Raw genomic sequence first — 18,976 nt, 5'->3', positions numbered from 1 at the left:
CTCCAGACCCCTATGTCCTTCAGACCCCTATGTCCCCCAGATCATTCTTTCCTCCAGACCTCTATGTCCCCCAGATCATTCTTTCCTCCAGACCCCTATGTCCCCCAGACCACTGTTTCCTCCAGACCATTGTCCCCCAGATTATTCTTTCCTCCAGATCTCTATGTCCCCAGACCATTCTTTCCTCCAGACCATTGTCTCCCCAGACCATTTTTTGCTCCAAACCTCTATGTCCCCCAGATCTTACTTTCCTCCAGACCCCTATGTCCCCCAGACCACTGTTTCCTCCAGACCATTGTCCCCCAGATCATTCTTTCCTCCAGACCCCTATGTCCCCCAGACCACTGTTTCCTCCAGACTATTGTCCCCCAGATCATTCTTTCCTCCAGACGCCTATGTCCCCCAGACCACTGATTCCTCCAGACCATTGTCCCCCAGATCATTCTTTCCTCCAGACCCCTATGTCCCCCAAATCATTCTTTCCTCCAGACCCCTATGTCCCCAGACCACTGTTTCCTCCAGACCATTGTCCCCCAGATCATTCTTTCCTCCAGACCTCTATGTCCTTCAGACCCCTATGTCCCCCAGATCATTCTTTCCTCCAGACCCCTATGTCCCCCAGATCATTCTTTCCTCCAGACCCCTATGTCCCCAGATCATTCTTTCCTCCAGACCATTGTCCCCCAGATTATTCTTTCCTCCAGACGCCTATGTCCCCCAGACCACTGATTCCTCCAGACCATTGTCCCCCAGATCATTCTTTCCTCCAGACCCCTATGTCCCCCAGACCACTGATTCCTCCAGACCATTGTCCTCCAGATCATTCTTTCCTCCAGACCCCTATGTCCCCCAGACCACTGATTCCTCCAGACCATTGTCCCCCAGATCATTCTTTCCTCCAGACCCCTATGCCCCCCAGACCACTGATTCCTCCAGACCATTGTCCCCCAGATCATTCTTTCCTCCAGACCCCTATGTCCCCCAGACCACTGATTCCTCCAGACCATTGTCCCCCAGATCATTCTTTCCTCCAGACCCCTATGTCCCCCAGACCACTGATTCCTCCAGACCATTGTCCCCCAGATCATTCTTTCCTCCAGACCCCTATGTCCCCCAGACCACTGATTCCTCCAGACCATTGTCCCCCAGATCATTCTTTCCTCCAGACCCCTATGTCCCCCAGACCACTGATTCCTCCAGACCATTGTCCCCCAGATCATTCTTTCCTCCAGACCCCCTATGTCCCCCAGACCACTGATTCCTCCAGACCATTGTCCCCCAGATCATTCTTTCCTCCAGACCCCTATGTCCCCCAGACCACTGATTCCTCCAGACCATTGTCCCCCAGATCATTCTTTCCTCCAGACCCCTATGTCCCCCAGACCACTGATTCCTCCAGACCATTGTCCCCCAGATCATTCTTTCCTCCAGACCCCTATGTCCCCCAGACCACTGATTCCTCCAGACCATTGTCCCCCAGATCATTCTTTCCTCCAGACCCCTATGTCCCCCAGACCACTGATTCCTCCAGACCATTGTCCTCCAGATCATTCTTTCCTCCAGACCCCTATGTCCACCAGATCATTCTTTCCTCCAGACCCCTATGTCCACCAGATCATTCTTTCCTCCAGACCCCTATGTCCCCCAGACCACCGATTCCTCCAGACCATTCTGTCAGAGCCAAACCAGGAGCCGCATCCACTGCCTGCAGTCCTGCTTCTTAGGTTGGGACTAACTAGAGATGGGGGGTCCTCTATCATTATTATTATTATTATGAAGGTTTCCTGCACACTACCGTCTAGGGGTCCATCAGCTACTGCTCCCTTCATATTGTCACTAATAACAACTGATTTCTATAGAGGAATTGCTATCTCATTTAACCCCTTCAGCTGACAGGAGGCGGCACGCCCAGGTGCCCATTACCGTGCCCACCGCACACAGTCTACACACAGCGCCGCAGACACCAGAGAGCTCCCTGTGATGAACGGCTGTAACCTGTCGCCTGATGCGGTGGGCGGGGCTGTACGGTATCACCACGTGACCGCAAACGAGGCTATATATAGCTGGACAGCGCTCCGAGGGAATCATCTCTGCGGCTTTTATTCACCATGGACAAATTCCTAGGGACATGGCGCATGGTGGACAGCAAGAACTTCGATGAATATATGAAAGGACTTGGTGAGTAATAGGGGAGAAGACATAGAAAGAACAGATATTAATATATATGAATACATGTGTGCCTAAGAAGATGCTACATTGCATCATATATATATATATATATATATATATATATATATATATATATATATATGTGTTTATCTATCTATCTATCTGGGGGGATGTGTGGCACATTGATGAGGGGAGGGTGCTGCAGAGCTGACTGCACAGGGATGGATAGAGAAGTGTTACTGCAGAGCAGGCTGCCCTGGGGTGTGGTGGGTAGGGCAGGGTGAAAGCTTTGAGGCACTTGGGTACAAGATTATGGCAACAGAACCAAGCATAAAGCAATGAATAGAAGAAAGGCGGAGGCATACCTATTTTATTATTCCTGTAGACCAGTGTATCCCAATCAGGGTGCCTCCAGCCGTTGCAAAACTACAACTCCCAGCATGCCCAGACAGCCGAAGGCTGTCTGGGAATGCTGGAAGTTGTAGTTTTGCAACAGCTGGAGGCACACTGGTCGGAAAACACTGCTGTGGACTATGGGCGTACATACAACTAAACCCAACAGTGACATAGAAACTGACACTCTATCACGCATAGGGATGGGGACTAGGGGTTACAATATTTTCACCACGCTCTGGTCTATCTTGGAACAATATCATTTGAGATCAGACACCACATACAACGTCACAGGCAGTCCAGATCCGTGATGTGTGAATGGCCGCAAGATCTTACCATTAGAATGTGTATTTTATTGGTAAAACAGCGGTATTACTGAAATTGGTGCACCAATTGGCTGCCTACTAGCGCCTCTCTACAGTACAGTGCGGTACTGCATGTTCTGCAGTGAGAAGTGGACCTTCTCCTTTAGACACCATGTGACAGCAACCCCAGTTTGGTTTTCTGGTATATTATCTGTACTGCATGGAAAGCTTCTGTCCTCTACAAAGAACATGATTTACAGCCTACAACATTTTTATCTGTATTACTTATCTGCCTATTTTGGTTTAGTCGTCATTTAAAAAAAAGTTTGGATTGACATTTTGGGGGATTCAGAACCAGTTACCAGTTTTCGATAGGGTTATGATCTCTAGATGCAATAGTTTCAGCTTAGGTTAGGTTCACCCCACCATTTGTGTCTCCGAGGCACAGCTATGTCGGGAAAATGCCAAACCGACGTATCCGTGCTTGGACAGCCCTCATTCATTTCAGTGGTCCTAGCATAGTCAGCTAGTGACTGTATTCGGGTCCTTTTCCCAACGTATCAGAGTTTTGTCTCAGACGGAAAATTGCCTCAAGCCGTGTTTATCAGTCCGAGCCGAAACTTGTATAAGGTAGTCACTAGCTGACAACGCTCAGGCCATTGTAACGTCCGAGCACGGATACATCAACATGGCATTTTGGCATTTTCCCAAAGTATCCAAAATGTGGTGTGACCGTGGCCTTACAGTGGTTGTCCTAAAACCAATTAGTATTAATACTTGGGGGACCACCATATTTAACAATAAGGATGCTATAACAAATAACTTTAATAATCGTGGAATAAATAGCAAATAACACCAATAATATCATCAATATCAATAAAAAATAGCATTGACAATGTCAGAAGAAAGACGCTTTACCAAACCAAAAAAGAATAAAACATGACACATATATATATCTATATATATATATATATATATATATATATATATAGATAGATATATGAAATTATTGAAATTATACTCATTATTTGCTGGGCACATAAACCAACCACACCTGATGGCTGGCATACTAGTCAGTAATACAATTTGCCACAACCCTTTAAGGTGCCCAGACAGCCACATTCAGCTTAGACATGAGGGACAGACCTGCTGAATAAAGAGAAACATGAATCAGGGATTTGTTAAAATTACTGATTTATTATATTTCAATGGAAGTTTGACCCTGGCATTATACCAGCCACATTGCCATGGTTCACTGGTTAGGCCGTGACTTTACTAATGTCACTTACTAGTGGTCCTAAGCCACATGTTAACCTTGAGCCACCTGTCAGGGGTCACTGTTTTAGTGCCTCTTTTTTTAAAGGGCTACTCCAGTAAAAACTTTTTTTTAGAGATAAGGAAGAAGAAAGCAACAGAAAGGTAGGAAAACAGGAGTGAGGAAAAAAGGAGGGAGTGAGGTTTGCCCGTTTCTCTCTTAAATAACTCACAATGTAGATCACTATCTGACATAGATGTGTGAATATGTACTGAGCCTCGGAGCTGGGTTTCTACTATGTGTTCAATCAGTATAGGAGAATCTTTTTCTGAGCTTATGGTACAGACATGTTACCTGAATCTTTTAAAGAGAGGATGGATAGTTTTCCCAATATTAAACCTACCACAATCGCACACGATAACATAAACCACATACATAGTTTGGCAAGTTATAAAATCTGAATAGGTATATATAATGAATTATATAAAACCAGTCCTCATTTTATCTCTTTATTTCACTATTCTTGAGGACTGGTTTTCATATAATTTATTATAAATACCTATTCACTTTACTAGGTCTTTTTGGGATTTAGACCATTCCAGTTAACCTCGGAATAGTATACCCCAGTGAGCTACACATACCCCTTTCCTTCTCCAAGTTATAAAATCTCTCATGGAAATATTATGTCCTCCCTAAGATTTGTTTAACAAATAGCATAGTACACCATTTATAGCTACCATATTTATCATCGCCTAATGGTGATATCTTCTTCAGCCAGTTGCTCAGGAAAAGTCTCTCCTAGTTGGGGACCATTAAGGTGACACTAGAAGTACTGTATGTAATTCCTAGTCTTAGTATGTGTTCCCACACCGATGTCTTTGAATAAACTTCATATTGCACGGTGAGTGCTGCGGTTCTACTTCTTTATTCTACCTTTATCATTGCTTGCACCATTTGCTAATCACTGGTATCCAGTCACGGAGGAGCAGACACCATTGTTTCCAGTCACATTGGTCACACCCTGCTAACTCAAGGATGTCAGTCAAGCTTGGCAGGGAAGAAGAAGGGGGCAGCCAGTGTGACTGGAAACAATGGTGTCTCATTCTCCATGACTAGATACTAGTGGTTAGCATATGGTGCAAGTGATAATGTTGTTGTTTTTTTTTTTTTTTTAAATGGGGCATCACATTGTGCATACATCCCCCGGACACACTTCTGAGCATGTATAAGGTAATGGAGGCAGTGCACGCGCCAAATCCTGCTGACAGGTTGATTTAAATCCTTATGCAGTAAAAACACTATTTATATTTTTCTAATGCACAAAAAAATTTCTCATTTCTCAAGCTCTGAACTAGACATGTCTACCACATAGTTAACATGCTGCCTCTCTTGAAGATAGTACAATTGTAAGACAGTGAATTATATATGGTAGACATTCAGTGCACATATACACATTCATTTAGAAAGGCTTAGTAGAGAAATACGGTGCCAGTGATTTGCTGTAGGGGGTCCGGTCAGAACATTATCAGTTGACACGTTGGATCTATACATGGTATTCAGTGAACCCTGAGAGCCAAACTCATTTTTTCACGCTTCAGCAAGCTGCCAGCTCATTACTTTGACCTTAGGCTTACATGTGAGGACACATAAAAGCAGTTACTATGTATACATATACACTGCCTGCTATCTCAACGACATTTGCTTTACAACAGCTAATACTTACATTCCTTGAGAGATATGGTTAAACTTATGACAAAGGACCAACACCCTCTATTGACTTCATATTACATTGGACCAATACAACCATATTAGTATTGTAGACATAAGTTTAGGGACTATACCACTTTAGGAGCCGATTTGATTTATTGTTGTAGTAGCCAGCATGAATGAAAGGATTCTTGTCAGCTAGTAGTCTCCAATATAATGGGGGAGATTTATCAAAACCTGTGCAGAGGAAGAGTGGTGCAGTTGCCCATAGCAACCAATCAGATTGCTTCTTTCATTTTCCACAGGCCTCTAAAGAGGCCTGTGGAAAATGAAAGAAGCAATCTGATTGGTTGCTATGGGCTACTGCACCACTCTTCCTCTGCACAGGTTTTGATAAATCTCCCCCAATGTTGTTAGCAGCCAGGTGGTATTCCTAAAAGAATAAAATTGTTCTAGCCACATAGGGATCTCCTGTTTTTTTTTAAATTGGGGGAAAGAAAACAGATTTTCTTATGTATGAAATGTGCAAGCATGAATACGTATACCAGTCTCATTTTGTATTTCCTCCTGTCCCATATTTGGATACATCTGGAGGTAATTCTACATTTTGACACTTTACGTAATCTGTGGTGTGCTGAGGAGGCTACATAGGACTGGGCATGGATTTGTATGGCAGTGTCCATCTACATATAGAAACGGGCCATGGGCCATTATTGTTGGCCTGAGATATGCCATTGAGTTTGGCTGGAGGACTGTCTTCTGTCCAGTGGTCAGACATTCTTCCAGCCAGTAGGATAACTTGTTGCAATTCAGTCAGGCTCCCCATTGGTATAAAAAGAAAATTACTTTAAGAAAAAAGTGTCTGTATTAGCATGTGAAACTAGGTTGTCCTAGTGCATAAACCTGTCCAAAGCGACATCCGCCTTTGTTTGACATATAATACTCCAAACCCATGCCTCAATATGTGCAAGTAGTTTTTCATCATCTTAATGTTGTGCTTATAGTACATACTTCACCTTAGTACATAGAGTATGGTAAGTAAAGGAGATCCTTGTCCAGGGCCCATATGCATTTGGTATTTTTGTAACATAACTGGATAGATAGGCTCAGATTCATGTATGGGATTTCTGTGGGAGAGAAAGCGTTATTTGACAGACTTTTTTTTTTTCTCTTCAGTCACTTGACAATTGTGCATTGTTAACATATATCCAGTGGGGGGAAGGGAGCGCTCCTTATGTGCACATTCTGTGTAGACCTGAAAGAGTGAATGTATTCAGAGAGCACAGAAAATCAATGACTTTATTCTCACCCACAGAACAGCTGGCACCCAGTAAAATTTCATGGTAACACATTTTACAGTATTACACAAACAATGATGGTCTGTTAGCTAAAGAAACTGGACCATGGCTATGAAGATGTTTTCCCCTTCTAAGTTCTAATAATAATAATAATGTATTTTACAGAAGTATTAGTTACATATTTAATATTTCAGTGTCAGGACTATATGTGAACCATTTGTATTAAAGAACTTTCATTTGACCTAACTCCTTGCCAAGAACGTACAACAGAGGCTTGCCAAAAGAATCACATGCACTATCTAAATGACCAACCTTATTTTCACTGCTTTGACCTTGCCTTGAAGGTTGTGTAAAAATGGCCTGGAGCATGAGAGTCCAGACATGGTAAAATATTAGTGCCACAGATCTCACGGTAAACCTGTGGTGATTCCTAAGTAAACAAGATTTTTACATTTATTTAATAGGTGTCGGCTTCGCCACTCGACAGATTGCAAGTGTTACCAAACCCACACTTATAATCAGCGTAGATGGGGACTTCATTGTGGTGCAGACACAGAGCACTTTCAAGAACACCGAGCTCAAGTTTAAGCTGAATGAGGAATTTGATGAGACCACCGCAGATGATCGGAAAGTTAAGGTAGGACATTTTATTGTATTGTATCCCCCAACACAGATCTTCTTGAGCTTTCTCTACTGGATCCTTCCCAACAAGAGCATAGTGGTGCCTGAGACTCATTAGTGGACCAAGTCCATGCCAAAAGATTGCTAAGATTATATTATAAGAAGATGTTGAGCGGAAAAAAAATTGTATCCCCTACAATTCTGAAAGCTTCCATACGGCAGGAATGCAAGCTCTTGTAGCACTGACCAATTGATGCAGGATAGAGTGTTGGTAGGTCGGGAGCAGAATAGTGGAATAGTAAAGGAGGACGAAGGCAAGGGAAAACTGCAAAATGTGTTTGTAAATGACAACATTAAAGGGGTATTCCAGGAAAAAACTTTTTTTTATATATCAACTGGCTCCAGAAAGTTAAACAGATTTGTAAATTACTTCTATTAAAATGTTTTAATCCTTTCAGTACTTATGAGCTTCTGAAGTTAAGGTTGTGCTTTTCTGTGTAAGTGCTCTCTGATGACATTTTCTCGGGAACCGCCCAGTTTAGAAGCAAATCCCCATAGTAAACCTCTTCTAAACTGGGCGGTTCCCGAGACACGTGACAGAAAAGAACAACCTTAAAGGGGTACTCCGCCCCTAGACATCTTATCCCCTATCCAAAGGATAGGGAATAAGATGTCAGATCGCCGGGGTCCCGCTGCTGGGGACCCCGGGGATCGCTGCTGCAGCACCCCGCTATCGATACTGCGCAGAACGAGCTCTGCATGTAATGATGGGCGATACAGGGGCCGGAACATCATTATGTCACGGCTCCGCCCCTCGTGACGTCACGGCCAGGGGCGGAGTACCCCTTTAACTTCAGAAGCTCATAAGTACTGAAAGGATTAAGATTTTTTAATAGAAGTAATTTACAAATCTGTTTAACTTTCTGGAGCCAGTTGATATATAAAAAAAAGTTTTTTCCTGGATAACCCCTTTAACTTTCACACTTCCCTTCAAAAGACTAATGTTTGCTGTAAGGATTGGCTACATTTTTTCCAGCGGTTTTAACGTTTTGTTTTTTTGTCTGAGACATTGTGTTTTGTCGTAGTCTTTATAGAAACCATTTTGGGGTACATATATATTGTATCAAATAACTTTTGTTATTCTTTTTCTGGTGAAAAATGCAAAACAAACAAAAATTTTTTTATTTTTTTTTGCATTTTCTCCCCTACTTTTTACAAAGCTGTAAAAATATAATTTCTTTATACTGTGGTAGCCAGTGGCATGCAGCAATCATGTTGACAGAGAGCTTCCTCCCTCCAGGCTTTTACATGACACGGTCTCCTCTGTTCTTCCTGCCTGCGGGCGCGCGCATCCCTGCCTCATGGGGTGCGCCGACCCTCTGAAATTTAAAGGTCCAGTACACCACTAATTGGTCCTTGTTGTTTTCTGCCCCTATATATGTCAGCATTTCCTTTAACCCCTACCAGATCTTTGTGCCCCACAGCCTTAGAGAAAGCATTCCATACGGTAAAATTGCCATGTTCCAATCAGCTAGAACGCAGCTGGAGGGTGCCTTACCTGTCTCCTGGGTGTCCGATCAGCGATTGATTGCCAAGCCTGAAATCCAAGCTTGAGCAATCAACCGCCGATAACACTTATCAATGCAATGGCATTGATCAGTATATTGAATCAATGTACTGCATGTTATAGTCCCCTAAGGGGGCTATAACATTGCAAAAAAAAAAAGTAAAAAAAAAGTTAATAAAGATGATTTAACCTTCCCTAATAAAAGTTTGAATCACCCCCCCCCCCCTTTTCCCATTTAAAAAAAACTGTATAAATAAAAATAAACATATATGTTACTGTTAGGATTCGGCAGGCTGGAGGTGGATCCTCTGTGCCAGAGAGGGATTGGCGTGGACCGTGTCGGTGGACCGGTTCTAGGTTGCTACTGGTTTTCACCAGAGCCCGCCGCAAAGTGGGATGGTCTTGCTGCGGCGGTAGCAACCAGGTCGTATCCACTGGCAACGGCTCAACCTCGCTGACTGCTGAGAAGGCGTGGGACAGAAGGACTAGGCAGAGGCAAGGTCAGACGTAGCAGAAGGTAGGGGGCAGGCGGCAAGGTTCGTAGTCAATAAGGATAGCAGGAGATCTGGAACACAGGCTATGGACAACACTAAACGCTTTCTCTGGCACATGGCAACAAGATCCGGCAAGGAAGGAAAGGGGAAGTGAGGTTAAATGGACAGGGAGCAGGTGGAAGCTAATTAGACAGATTGGGCCAGGCACCAATCACTGGTGCACAGGCCCTTTAAATCTTAGAGAGCTGGCGCGTGCGCGCCCTAGAGAGCGGAGCCGCGCGCGCCAGAACATGACAGCCGGGGACCGGGACGGGTAAGTGACTTGGGATGCGATTCGCGAGCGGGCGCGTCCCGCTATGTGAATCGCATCCCCATCGTGAATGTCAGTGCAGCGCTCCAGGTCAGCGGGTCTGACCGAGGCGCTGCAGAGAGGAGAACGCCGCGAGCGCTCCGGGGAGGAGCAGGGACCCGGAGCGCTCTGCGTAACAGTTATTGCCGCGTGCGTAAATGTCCGAACTATAAAAATATATAGTTCACTAAACTGAACGTTCAATGGCGTACGCGCAAAAAAATTCCAAATAAGTGTATTTTTGGTCACTTTTTATACCATAAAATAATTAATAAAAAGTGATCAAAAAGTCCGATCAAAACAAACATGGTGCCGATAAAAACTTCAGATCACGGTGCAAAAAATGAGCCCTCATAACGCCCCCATAAGTGGAAAATTAAAAAAATTATAAGGGTCAGAAAAGGACAATTTTAAATGTATAAATTTTCCTGCATGTAGTTATGATTTTTTTCAGAGGTAATACAAAATCAAACCTATATAAGTATGGGATCATTTTAACCGTATGGACCTACAGAATAAAGATAAGGTGTCATTTTACCGAAAAATGTACTGCGTAGAAACGGAAGCCCCCAAAAGTTACAAAATGGCGTTTTTTCTTCCATTTTGACGCACAATGAATTTTTTTCCGTTTTGCCATTGATTTTTGCGTAAAATGGCTGATGTCATTACAAAGTAGAATTGGTGGTGCAAAAAATAAGCCATCATATGGATTTTTAGGTGCAAAATTGAAAATGTTATGATTTTTAAAAGGTAAGGAGGAAAAAACGAAAGTGCAAAAACGGAGAAACGCTGAGTCCTTATGGGGTTAAGGTATAGAGTACATCTGCACAACTAGATCACTGTAGCATTTCATAGACACATGGGTAAGAAGTTGTGCCAAGATAGATATATATTTATCTTGTGACATAACAGGCTCTGGAAAGAAGTAAGTGGATTTTACTGAGGTTTGGAATGGAAACTATTTTGCAGACGTCTGTTAGACAGTGAGTGGGAACTTTGCCTGTTGGCTTACACAGATATATACAGTTGTCCTCAAAAGTTTGCATACCCTGGCAGAAATTGTGACATTTTGGCATTCATTTAGAAAATATGACTGATCACACAAAGAAACTGTCCTTTATATGAGGATAGTGATTATATGAAGCCATTTATGACATAGTTGTTTGGCTCCTTTTTAGATCATAATGATACCAGAAATTACCCAAATGGACCTGATCAAAAATGTATGTGGTGACCAGGGGGTGTTAGTAAGAGTACCTGTTCACGCTGTGACGCCAGGGCACTATTATCCTATACACGGTCCGAGGTTGGAGGCAGCCTCTCCTGGGCCAGAAACGATGAGTAAATAAACACACTGATGTCAGGTTATGGATAACTGTCTTGATAAGCTTGTGCAGATGGTAACACACAGACAGCTGGCCTTGGTGTGAGAGTGCAGCGTACCCCTTGCAAACCCTGTTGCCTTGCTGAGACTTGTGGTGCTTTCACCGAACGGAATTGTAGACTGTAACTTGAGATTCTGGTTGCTAGGGTCCTTCCAAGGCACTGTAGACTATTCTGCAGGGGCATGTATTCCTCCTGCGAGTGAACCTTGTAGGATGATTAGTAGAAAGATTAAAGCTGGAGTTGGCGTCTACTCAGAGGACAGGACACACAGCACACCTGAGCTTAGCTGTTGCTCTGGAGCCTCACTGGGGTGAAACTAACTAACTCCTCCGCTGCACCTCACTATACAGGGGAGACTTTTGGGATCTCATTGGCCCACATGGTCACATGGGGTTCACTGCTCACATTTTAAAGGGGTACTCCCGTGGAAAACTTTTTTTAATCAACTGGTGCCAGAAAGTTAAACAGATTTGTAAATTACTTCTATTAAAAAATCTTAATCCTTCTAGTACTTATTAGCTGCTGAATACTACAGAGGAAATGGTTTTCTTTTTGGAACACAGAGCAGCTCTCTGCTGACATCATGACCACAGTGCTCTCTGCTGACATCTCTGTCCATTTTAAGAACTGTCCAGAGTATTAGAAAATCCCCATAGCAAACATATGCTGATCTGGACACTTCCTAAAATGGACAGAGATGTCAGCAGAGAGCACTGTGCTCGTGATGTCAGCAGAGAGCTCTGTGTTCCAAAAAGAAATCCATTTCCTCTGTAGTATTCAGCAGCTAATAATTACTGGACGGATTAAGATTTTGTAATAGAAGTAATTTACAAATCTGTTTAACTTTCTGGCACCAGTTCATTTTTTTAAAAAAAATTCCACGGGAGTACTGCTTTAAAGGCACAGTACACTTATTACAACCCATATACACATAAATAACAAAATAAATTTTATCAAAATATATTACTTGATATTATATTTATAACATGAACATTATCCCAGTAGAACTGGTGTCCGTCCAACACCCTGTGCTGATGAGCTGCCCGAGACAGTCCAAAAGCCCGGGACAGCCTCCTGTGCTGGGACACCACATTTACATACCCTTGAATGTCTGGCTTTGTTACACACACAATGTGACACACACAGGTTAAAATGGCAATTATTGGGTCTTTATAAATAATCAACGGGAGAGATTTATCAAAACCTGTCCAGAGGAAAAGTTGCTGAGTTGCCCATAGCAACCAATCAGATCACTTCTTTCCTTTTTCAGAGGCCTTTTGAAAAATGAAAGAAGCAATCTGATTGGTTGCTATGGGCAACTCAGCAACTTTTCCTCTGGACAGGTTTTGATAAATCTTCCCCAATGAGTTTATTAGCTGATACTGAGCCATGGGAAACAGAAAAGAACTGTCAAAAGACCTGCATGTCAAGGTAATGGAAGACTGATTTTTTTTTTGGGGGGGGGGGAGGGGGGCAGGTGAACTCTTACAGCTTAAGGAATCTTATAAAAAATTGTTGGCAAGATGAATGCAGCATGTTATCAGAAAATTCTTGCAGGCAATATGCATTCTTCTGCACAAAAGCTGCTCATAGAACACTCTAAGACTTTAATTTGGGGCCTTATGCTAAAAGTGGGCAATACACAGCATTAAAGGGGTCAGGTACCTGTTTTACTAAATGTTATATGCAGCTGGAGCAGGAAGGAAATAGAAAAGAGAACCATACTTACCCAGCCATCCGCTGGTCACCCGCAGCCCAGGTTAGGCTCCCTCCAGTCCCCCGGTATTCTTTCTTCTTCTTGCTTCCAAGACAAGCAACTTGCTGCAGGACCTTCTGGCTCAGCCAATCATTGGACAACCACTCATTTCAGAAGCAGTCTTGAAAGAAGAGCTAAACGTGAGCAGCAGAGGGCAGTGGCTAGGTCAGTTGTTGTTTTTTGTTTTTTTTATCCTCCCCCAGCTTCAGGAGCATAGAAGATTTTGTAAAACAGTGGTAACCCCTGTAAGAACTAAGGGTATGCTGACTTTTTGAACAGGGATCATTTCATGTTTTGTTTTATGATTGTGCCATTCTGTTATAAAATACAGTGACTATGAATTCCATAAGGAATAAAAATTAACAATTCTCTAAGGGTATACAAACTTTATGCATAACTGCATCTAGAAATTGAATTTCAACTGCTTGTCTAAAACAAATCTAAAGAATCTAAAGCTTATTATTTGGTTGTGACCTGAATTGAGCTTTATTGTTATATGTTTTTTTTAGCGATCGACCGATTATCGGTATGGCCGATATTATCGGCCGATAATCACGATTTTGGGCATTATCGGTATCGGCAATTACCTTGCCGATAAGCCGATAATGCCCCGCACCGCCCGCACCGCGACCGACGCACCGCCCCGGCCCCATTGCCTCCCCCATCCCCGGTTTTATAATTACCTGTTCCCGGGGCCCACGCTTCTTCTTGCTCCTGCTGCGTCCTGCGTTACGCTGTGCGCAGTGACGTAACATGCGCAACGTGATGTCACCGTCAGTGCTCACAGTGACAGTTCAGGAGGACGCCACCGGAGCCAAATGTAGAGTAGACCCCGGGAACAGGTAATTATAAAACTGGGGATGGGGGAGGCAATGGGGCCGGGGCGGTGCGGCGGGTCGGGGGCGGTCGCGGTATGGCGGTGATAGGTCTCAGGACCCCCGGACAGGCAGGGGGAGAGGAGCGGGCGGCGGCAGCGGTCTATGGCACCGTAAAAGCCACTGCAGTGCATTGATTTAAAGCGCCCGCTTTAAATCAATGATCTGCAGCTGTGTCGGGGGGGGATAAATAGCCGATAACTTATACCGGAATATCTGTATAAGTTATCGGCTATCGGCCCTAACCTACACCAATTATCGGTATCGGCCCTAAAAAAACGATATCGAACGATCCCTAGTTTTTTTGTATCTTGTCTTTTGCTCAAGAAACTGTATGAGTTATTCAAGCCTAAAGGGTCAGTAGAGTGGAGATAAATCTAGGCATATTTTTTGTGCCATCTTGTTAATAAAGCCAAGATGTCAGTAATTGTATGTGATAAGGTTTTATGCTTATTGAAACCCCCTGTGACCCATATTGTCTACATCAAACCTGGCCTGGTTCGGAAATAACAATATTTTGATTGAAATGCAGATACCCAGTAAAGTGCTTGGTAGAAACAAAAAGGCCCTGGCTCATGTATAAACTAACATTGTCTTTTCAGTCCATTGTAACCTTAGAAGATGGGAAACTGAAGCATGTGCAGAAATGGGATGGGAAGGAGACCACGTTGGTAAGAGAAGTCAATGACAACAAACTTGTTTTGGTAAGTGCCTAAATAAGCTACGATTTTCCATGGTACTTATAGTTTTAGAACATGGCCACCCACTTATTAGGGAATGTCATGTAGGTTATGCTGTGGGACAGACTAACTGTTTTCAGTGGTGTATCCCTTATGCCAGTGGGTATTAACGGGTCGGTTAAGAGGATCTACATGTGATAGACAGCAGTGTCAGACAAAAGTCACCAAAACTGCTGCCTTCACCCACTGATTTCTCCCTGCCACTATACATAGGGAGACAACTGTCAATCACCAGAGGTTGCTTTCAGGTGTAGGCTCCCCTACCCTACAATACATCCCAGCGTAAGGGACAGACCACTTAAAATAGCATGTCTTACCCTATGTTATGGTGCCCTCAGTAAGGACAGCATAACCTACATTACAGGTTCCGGTTAGCCTTGTGTGAAGGTTACTTTAGTTTCCATGTACCTAAAATAAAACTCACGTGTGTTTATCTAGCTACAATACATGTACCTGTACAAACCACTCTGCATTGCTTAACTGTTGTGCAGCCAGAGTGCACACGTCTGTCTTGTAAGGAGCTGACATTGAACACCCTCTGTTGACTAACAGGCTTAATGCATTTCACTGATTAATGTTACACTGGGCTTTACAACAATGGTAAGATTACATCTTACAATACCCGTGTTGCACTATTTGATATACTGGTGATTGATGAACAGTTTTACCCATTTGGGAGTTGCATTTATAGGAATTTCCTAATACATATTTTTGCTCTTAGTTGATTCCTTTATAGGCAGCAGTGATACATTAATGGTGTATTTCGGTATAAAAAAATAAAAAAATTATATGTTGCTGAGTCTGGGGTAAAAAAAATAATATATATATATATATATATATATATATATATACACTCATCTGCTCTGGTCTCCCTTAGTTTCCTTTGCGGGTCCTTCCTGTCCCAGGCTGCTTGTCTCTTCTCACTGCTTCCAAGACAATGTCTCAGCAGGACCTGTCAATTATTGGGCACATCAGTAACCCATCTTTGCCAGTGAATGGCTAACTGGGCAGGTCCTGCTCCGACATCTTGTCTTGGAGGCAGGGAAAAAAAGATGAGCAGTGGGAAACTGAAAGGATCTGCAAACCGAGCTGCAGTAGAACAGGGACGTAAGTATCACTCTTTTTTACCACTATCCCACCAACATATATTTTATTATACTATAATACCCCATTAATATTGAAAGTCAACAAACAGAAATGTGGAAACTTGGCAACCTATATATATAACCCAATGCACAAACACCAAACTGTAGAATAAATATCTTAATTTTATTGTCCTTAAAGGGGTATTCCATGAAAAAAACTTTTATTTCATATCAACTGGCTCCAGAAAGTTAAACAGATTTGTAAATTATATGAAAAAAATACACTATGGCGCTATGAAGGGGGGAAGATGGGGGATGCCCCGAAGCAGCTATATTACTTGCCAAAAAAAACAAATGGTCCCCTGCTAAACCATTCAATAAAACAAAGTTAAAGAGGATAGAGTGGTATGGCAAAAAGCGCTATAGGGGAAGTCCGTGCAAGCGGCGGGGAGAACAGCATCCCTGGGATGCTTTCTGGCCCCACTAACTTACCGTCGTGACGTCACGCACAGTTACCGGGCTTCAACCACCAATACAGCAGTGTGCGGGTAGAGACGCTACCGGCCGGAGCTGTTCTTCCCTGCCGCTTGCACGGACCTCCCATAACTCCTACCGGATCGCGGATAGTCACTACAAAGTTGCCAAGAAGAGCTACATACACACAGGTATTCAAGAGCTTTTTGCAACATAGTGTCCACGCAGCGTGTATTCTGTACTAAGCATCAGAATCCTCATTGTTTCAGTCATCATCATTATCTGCCAGCACGCCGGTCACATAGATTATTGTCATGATGCCGGCTGGCAGGAGGTGGATCCTCTGTGCCAGAGAGGGATTGGCGTGGACCGTGCTAGTGGACCGGTTCTAAGTCACTACTGGTATTCACCAGAGCCCGCCGCAAAGCGGGATGGTCTTGCTGCGGCAGTAGTGACCAGGTCGTATCCACTAGCAACGGCTCAACCTCTCTGACTGCTGAAGATAGGCGCGGTACAAGGGAGTAGACAGAAGCAAGGTCGGACGTAGCAGAAGGTCGGGGCAGGCAGCAAGGATCGTAGTCAGGGGCAACGGCAGGAGGTCGGAACACAGGCTAAGAACACACAAGGGAACGCTTTCACTAGGCACAAGGGCAACAAGATCCGGCGAGGGTGTGCAGGGGAAGTGAGGTACACAGGTGAACACACTAATTAGAACCACTGCGCCAATCAGCGGCGCAGTGGCCCTTTAAATCGCAGAGACCCGGCGCGCGCGCGCCCTAGGGAGCGGGGCCCCGGAGCACTCGGCGTAACAGTACCCCCCCCCCTTGGGTCTCCCCCTCTTCTTAGAGCCTGGGAACCTGAGGAGCAGACTTTTGTCTAGGATGTTGTCCTCAGGTTCCCAGGATCTCTCTTCAGGTCCACAGCCCTCCCAATCCACCAAAAAGAACCTTTTTCCTCTGACCGTCTTGGAGGCCAGTATCTCCTTCACTGAGAAGACGTCAGAAGAACCGGAAACAGGAGTGGGAGAAACAAGCTTGGGAGAGAAACGGTTGATGATGAGTGGTTTAAGAAGAGAGACATGAAAGGCATTAGGAATACGAAGAGAAGGAGGAAGAAGAAGTTTGTAAGAGACAGGATTAATTTGGCACAAGACTTTGAAAGGACCAAGATAGCGTGGTCCTAGTTTGTAACTGGGGACACGAAAGCGGACATATTTAGCGGAGAGCCATACCTTGTCTCCGGGAGCAAAAATGGGGGGAGCTCTTCTTTTCTTATCGGCAAACTTTTTCATGCGAGATGAAGCCTGTAAAAGAGAATTTTGGGTCTCTTTCCATATGGTGGAAAGATCACGAGTCACTTCATCTACAGCGGGCAAACCAGAGGACAAGGGAATAGGGAGGGGGGAAGAGGGTGACGGCCGTACACCACGAAAAATGGGAATTTAGCAGAAGATTCAGAGACTCTGAAGTTATACGAGAATTCGGCCCATGGTAGAAGATCTGCCCAGTCATCCTGGCGGGAGGAAACAAAATGCCGTAAATAATCACCCAGGACCTGGTTAATTCTTTCTACTTGCCCATTGGATTGAGGATGATAAGCAGAAGAAAAGTTTAATTTAATCTTGAGTTGTTTACAGAGGGCCCTCCAGAATTTTGACACGAATTGGACGCCTCTATCCGAGACGATCTGCGTGGGCAACCCGTGAAGACGAAAAATGTGGACAAAAAAATGTGTACTTCCTTCAACTGAGGCGCTGAAGGAAGACCAGGAAGAGGAATAAAATGTGCCATCTTGGAAAATCGATCAACGACCACCCAAACAACAGTGTTGCCACGGGATGGGGGTAAGTCTGTAATAAAGTCCATACCAATCAGAGACCAAGGCTGTTCGGGGACAGGCAGAGGGTGAAGGAGACCAGCAGGCTTCTGGCGAGGAGTCTTGTCCCGGGCACAGACAGTGCAGGCCCGCACAAAATCAACAACATCCGTCTCCAGAGTCGGCCACCAATAGAAACGAGAGATGAGTTGCACGGATTTCTTGATGCCCGCATGGCCTGCGAGATGGGAGGAGTGACCCCATTTGAGGATTCCGAGGCGTTGGCGTGGAGAGACGAAGGTCTTCCCTGGAGGAGTTTGCCTGATGGAGGCTGGAGAAGTGGAGATCAGGCAGTCAGGAGGAATGATGTGTTGCGGAGAGAGCTCTACTTCCGAGGCATCCGAGGAACGAGAGAGAGCATCGGCCCTGATGTTCTTATCGGCAGGGCGAAAGTGAATTTCAAAATTAAACCGGGCAAAGAACAGAGACCACCTGGCCTGGCGAGGATTCAGCCGTTGGGCAGACTGGAGATAGGAGAGATTCTTGTGATCGGTGTAAATAATAACTGGAAATTTAGATCCCTCCAGCAGATGCCTCCATTCCTCAAGTGCTAATTTGATGGCCAGTAGCTCTCGATCCCCGATGGAGTAGTTCCTCTCCGCCGGAGAGAAGGTCCTAGAAAAAAAA

General features: G+C 44.2%; 1 protein-coding gene across 1 annotated transcript in view; it reads left to right on the top strand.

The window, feature by feature from the left end:
- Nucleotides 1-2,022: 2,022 nt before the first annotated feature.
- Nucleotides 2,023-18,976, top strand: part of FABP3 (fatty acid binding protein 3) — a 30,008-nt gene continuing 13,054 nt past the window's right edge. Inside the window, exons 1-3 of the mRNA XM_056557313.1 lie at nt 2,023-2,178; nt 7,592-7,764; nt 14,778-14,879. Coding sequence (XP_056413288.1) covers nt 2,109-2,178; nt 7,592-7,764; nt 14,778-14,879 — 345 coding nt within the window. The 5' untranslated portion in view covers nt 2,023-2,108. The remainder of the gene's footprint in view (nt 2,179-7,591; nt 7,765-14,777; nt 14,880-18,976) is intronic.

The sequence above is a fragment of the Hyla sarda genome, chromosome 2 (assembly GCF_029499605.1).
Source record: "Hyla sarda isolate aHylSar1 chromosome 2, aHylSar1.hap1, whole genome shotgun sequence".
Lineage (NCBI taxonomy): Eukaryota > Metazoa > Chordata > Amphibia > Anura > Hylidae > Hyla > Hyla sarda.
The sequence above is the reverse complement of the archived record's forward strand: the minus strand, read 5'-3'. Positions and strand labels throughout refer to the sequence as shown.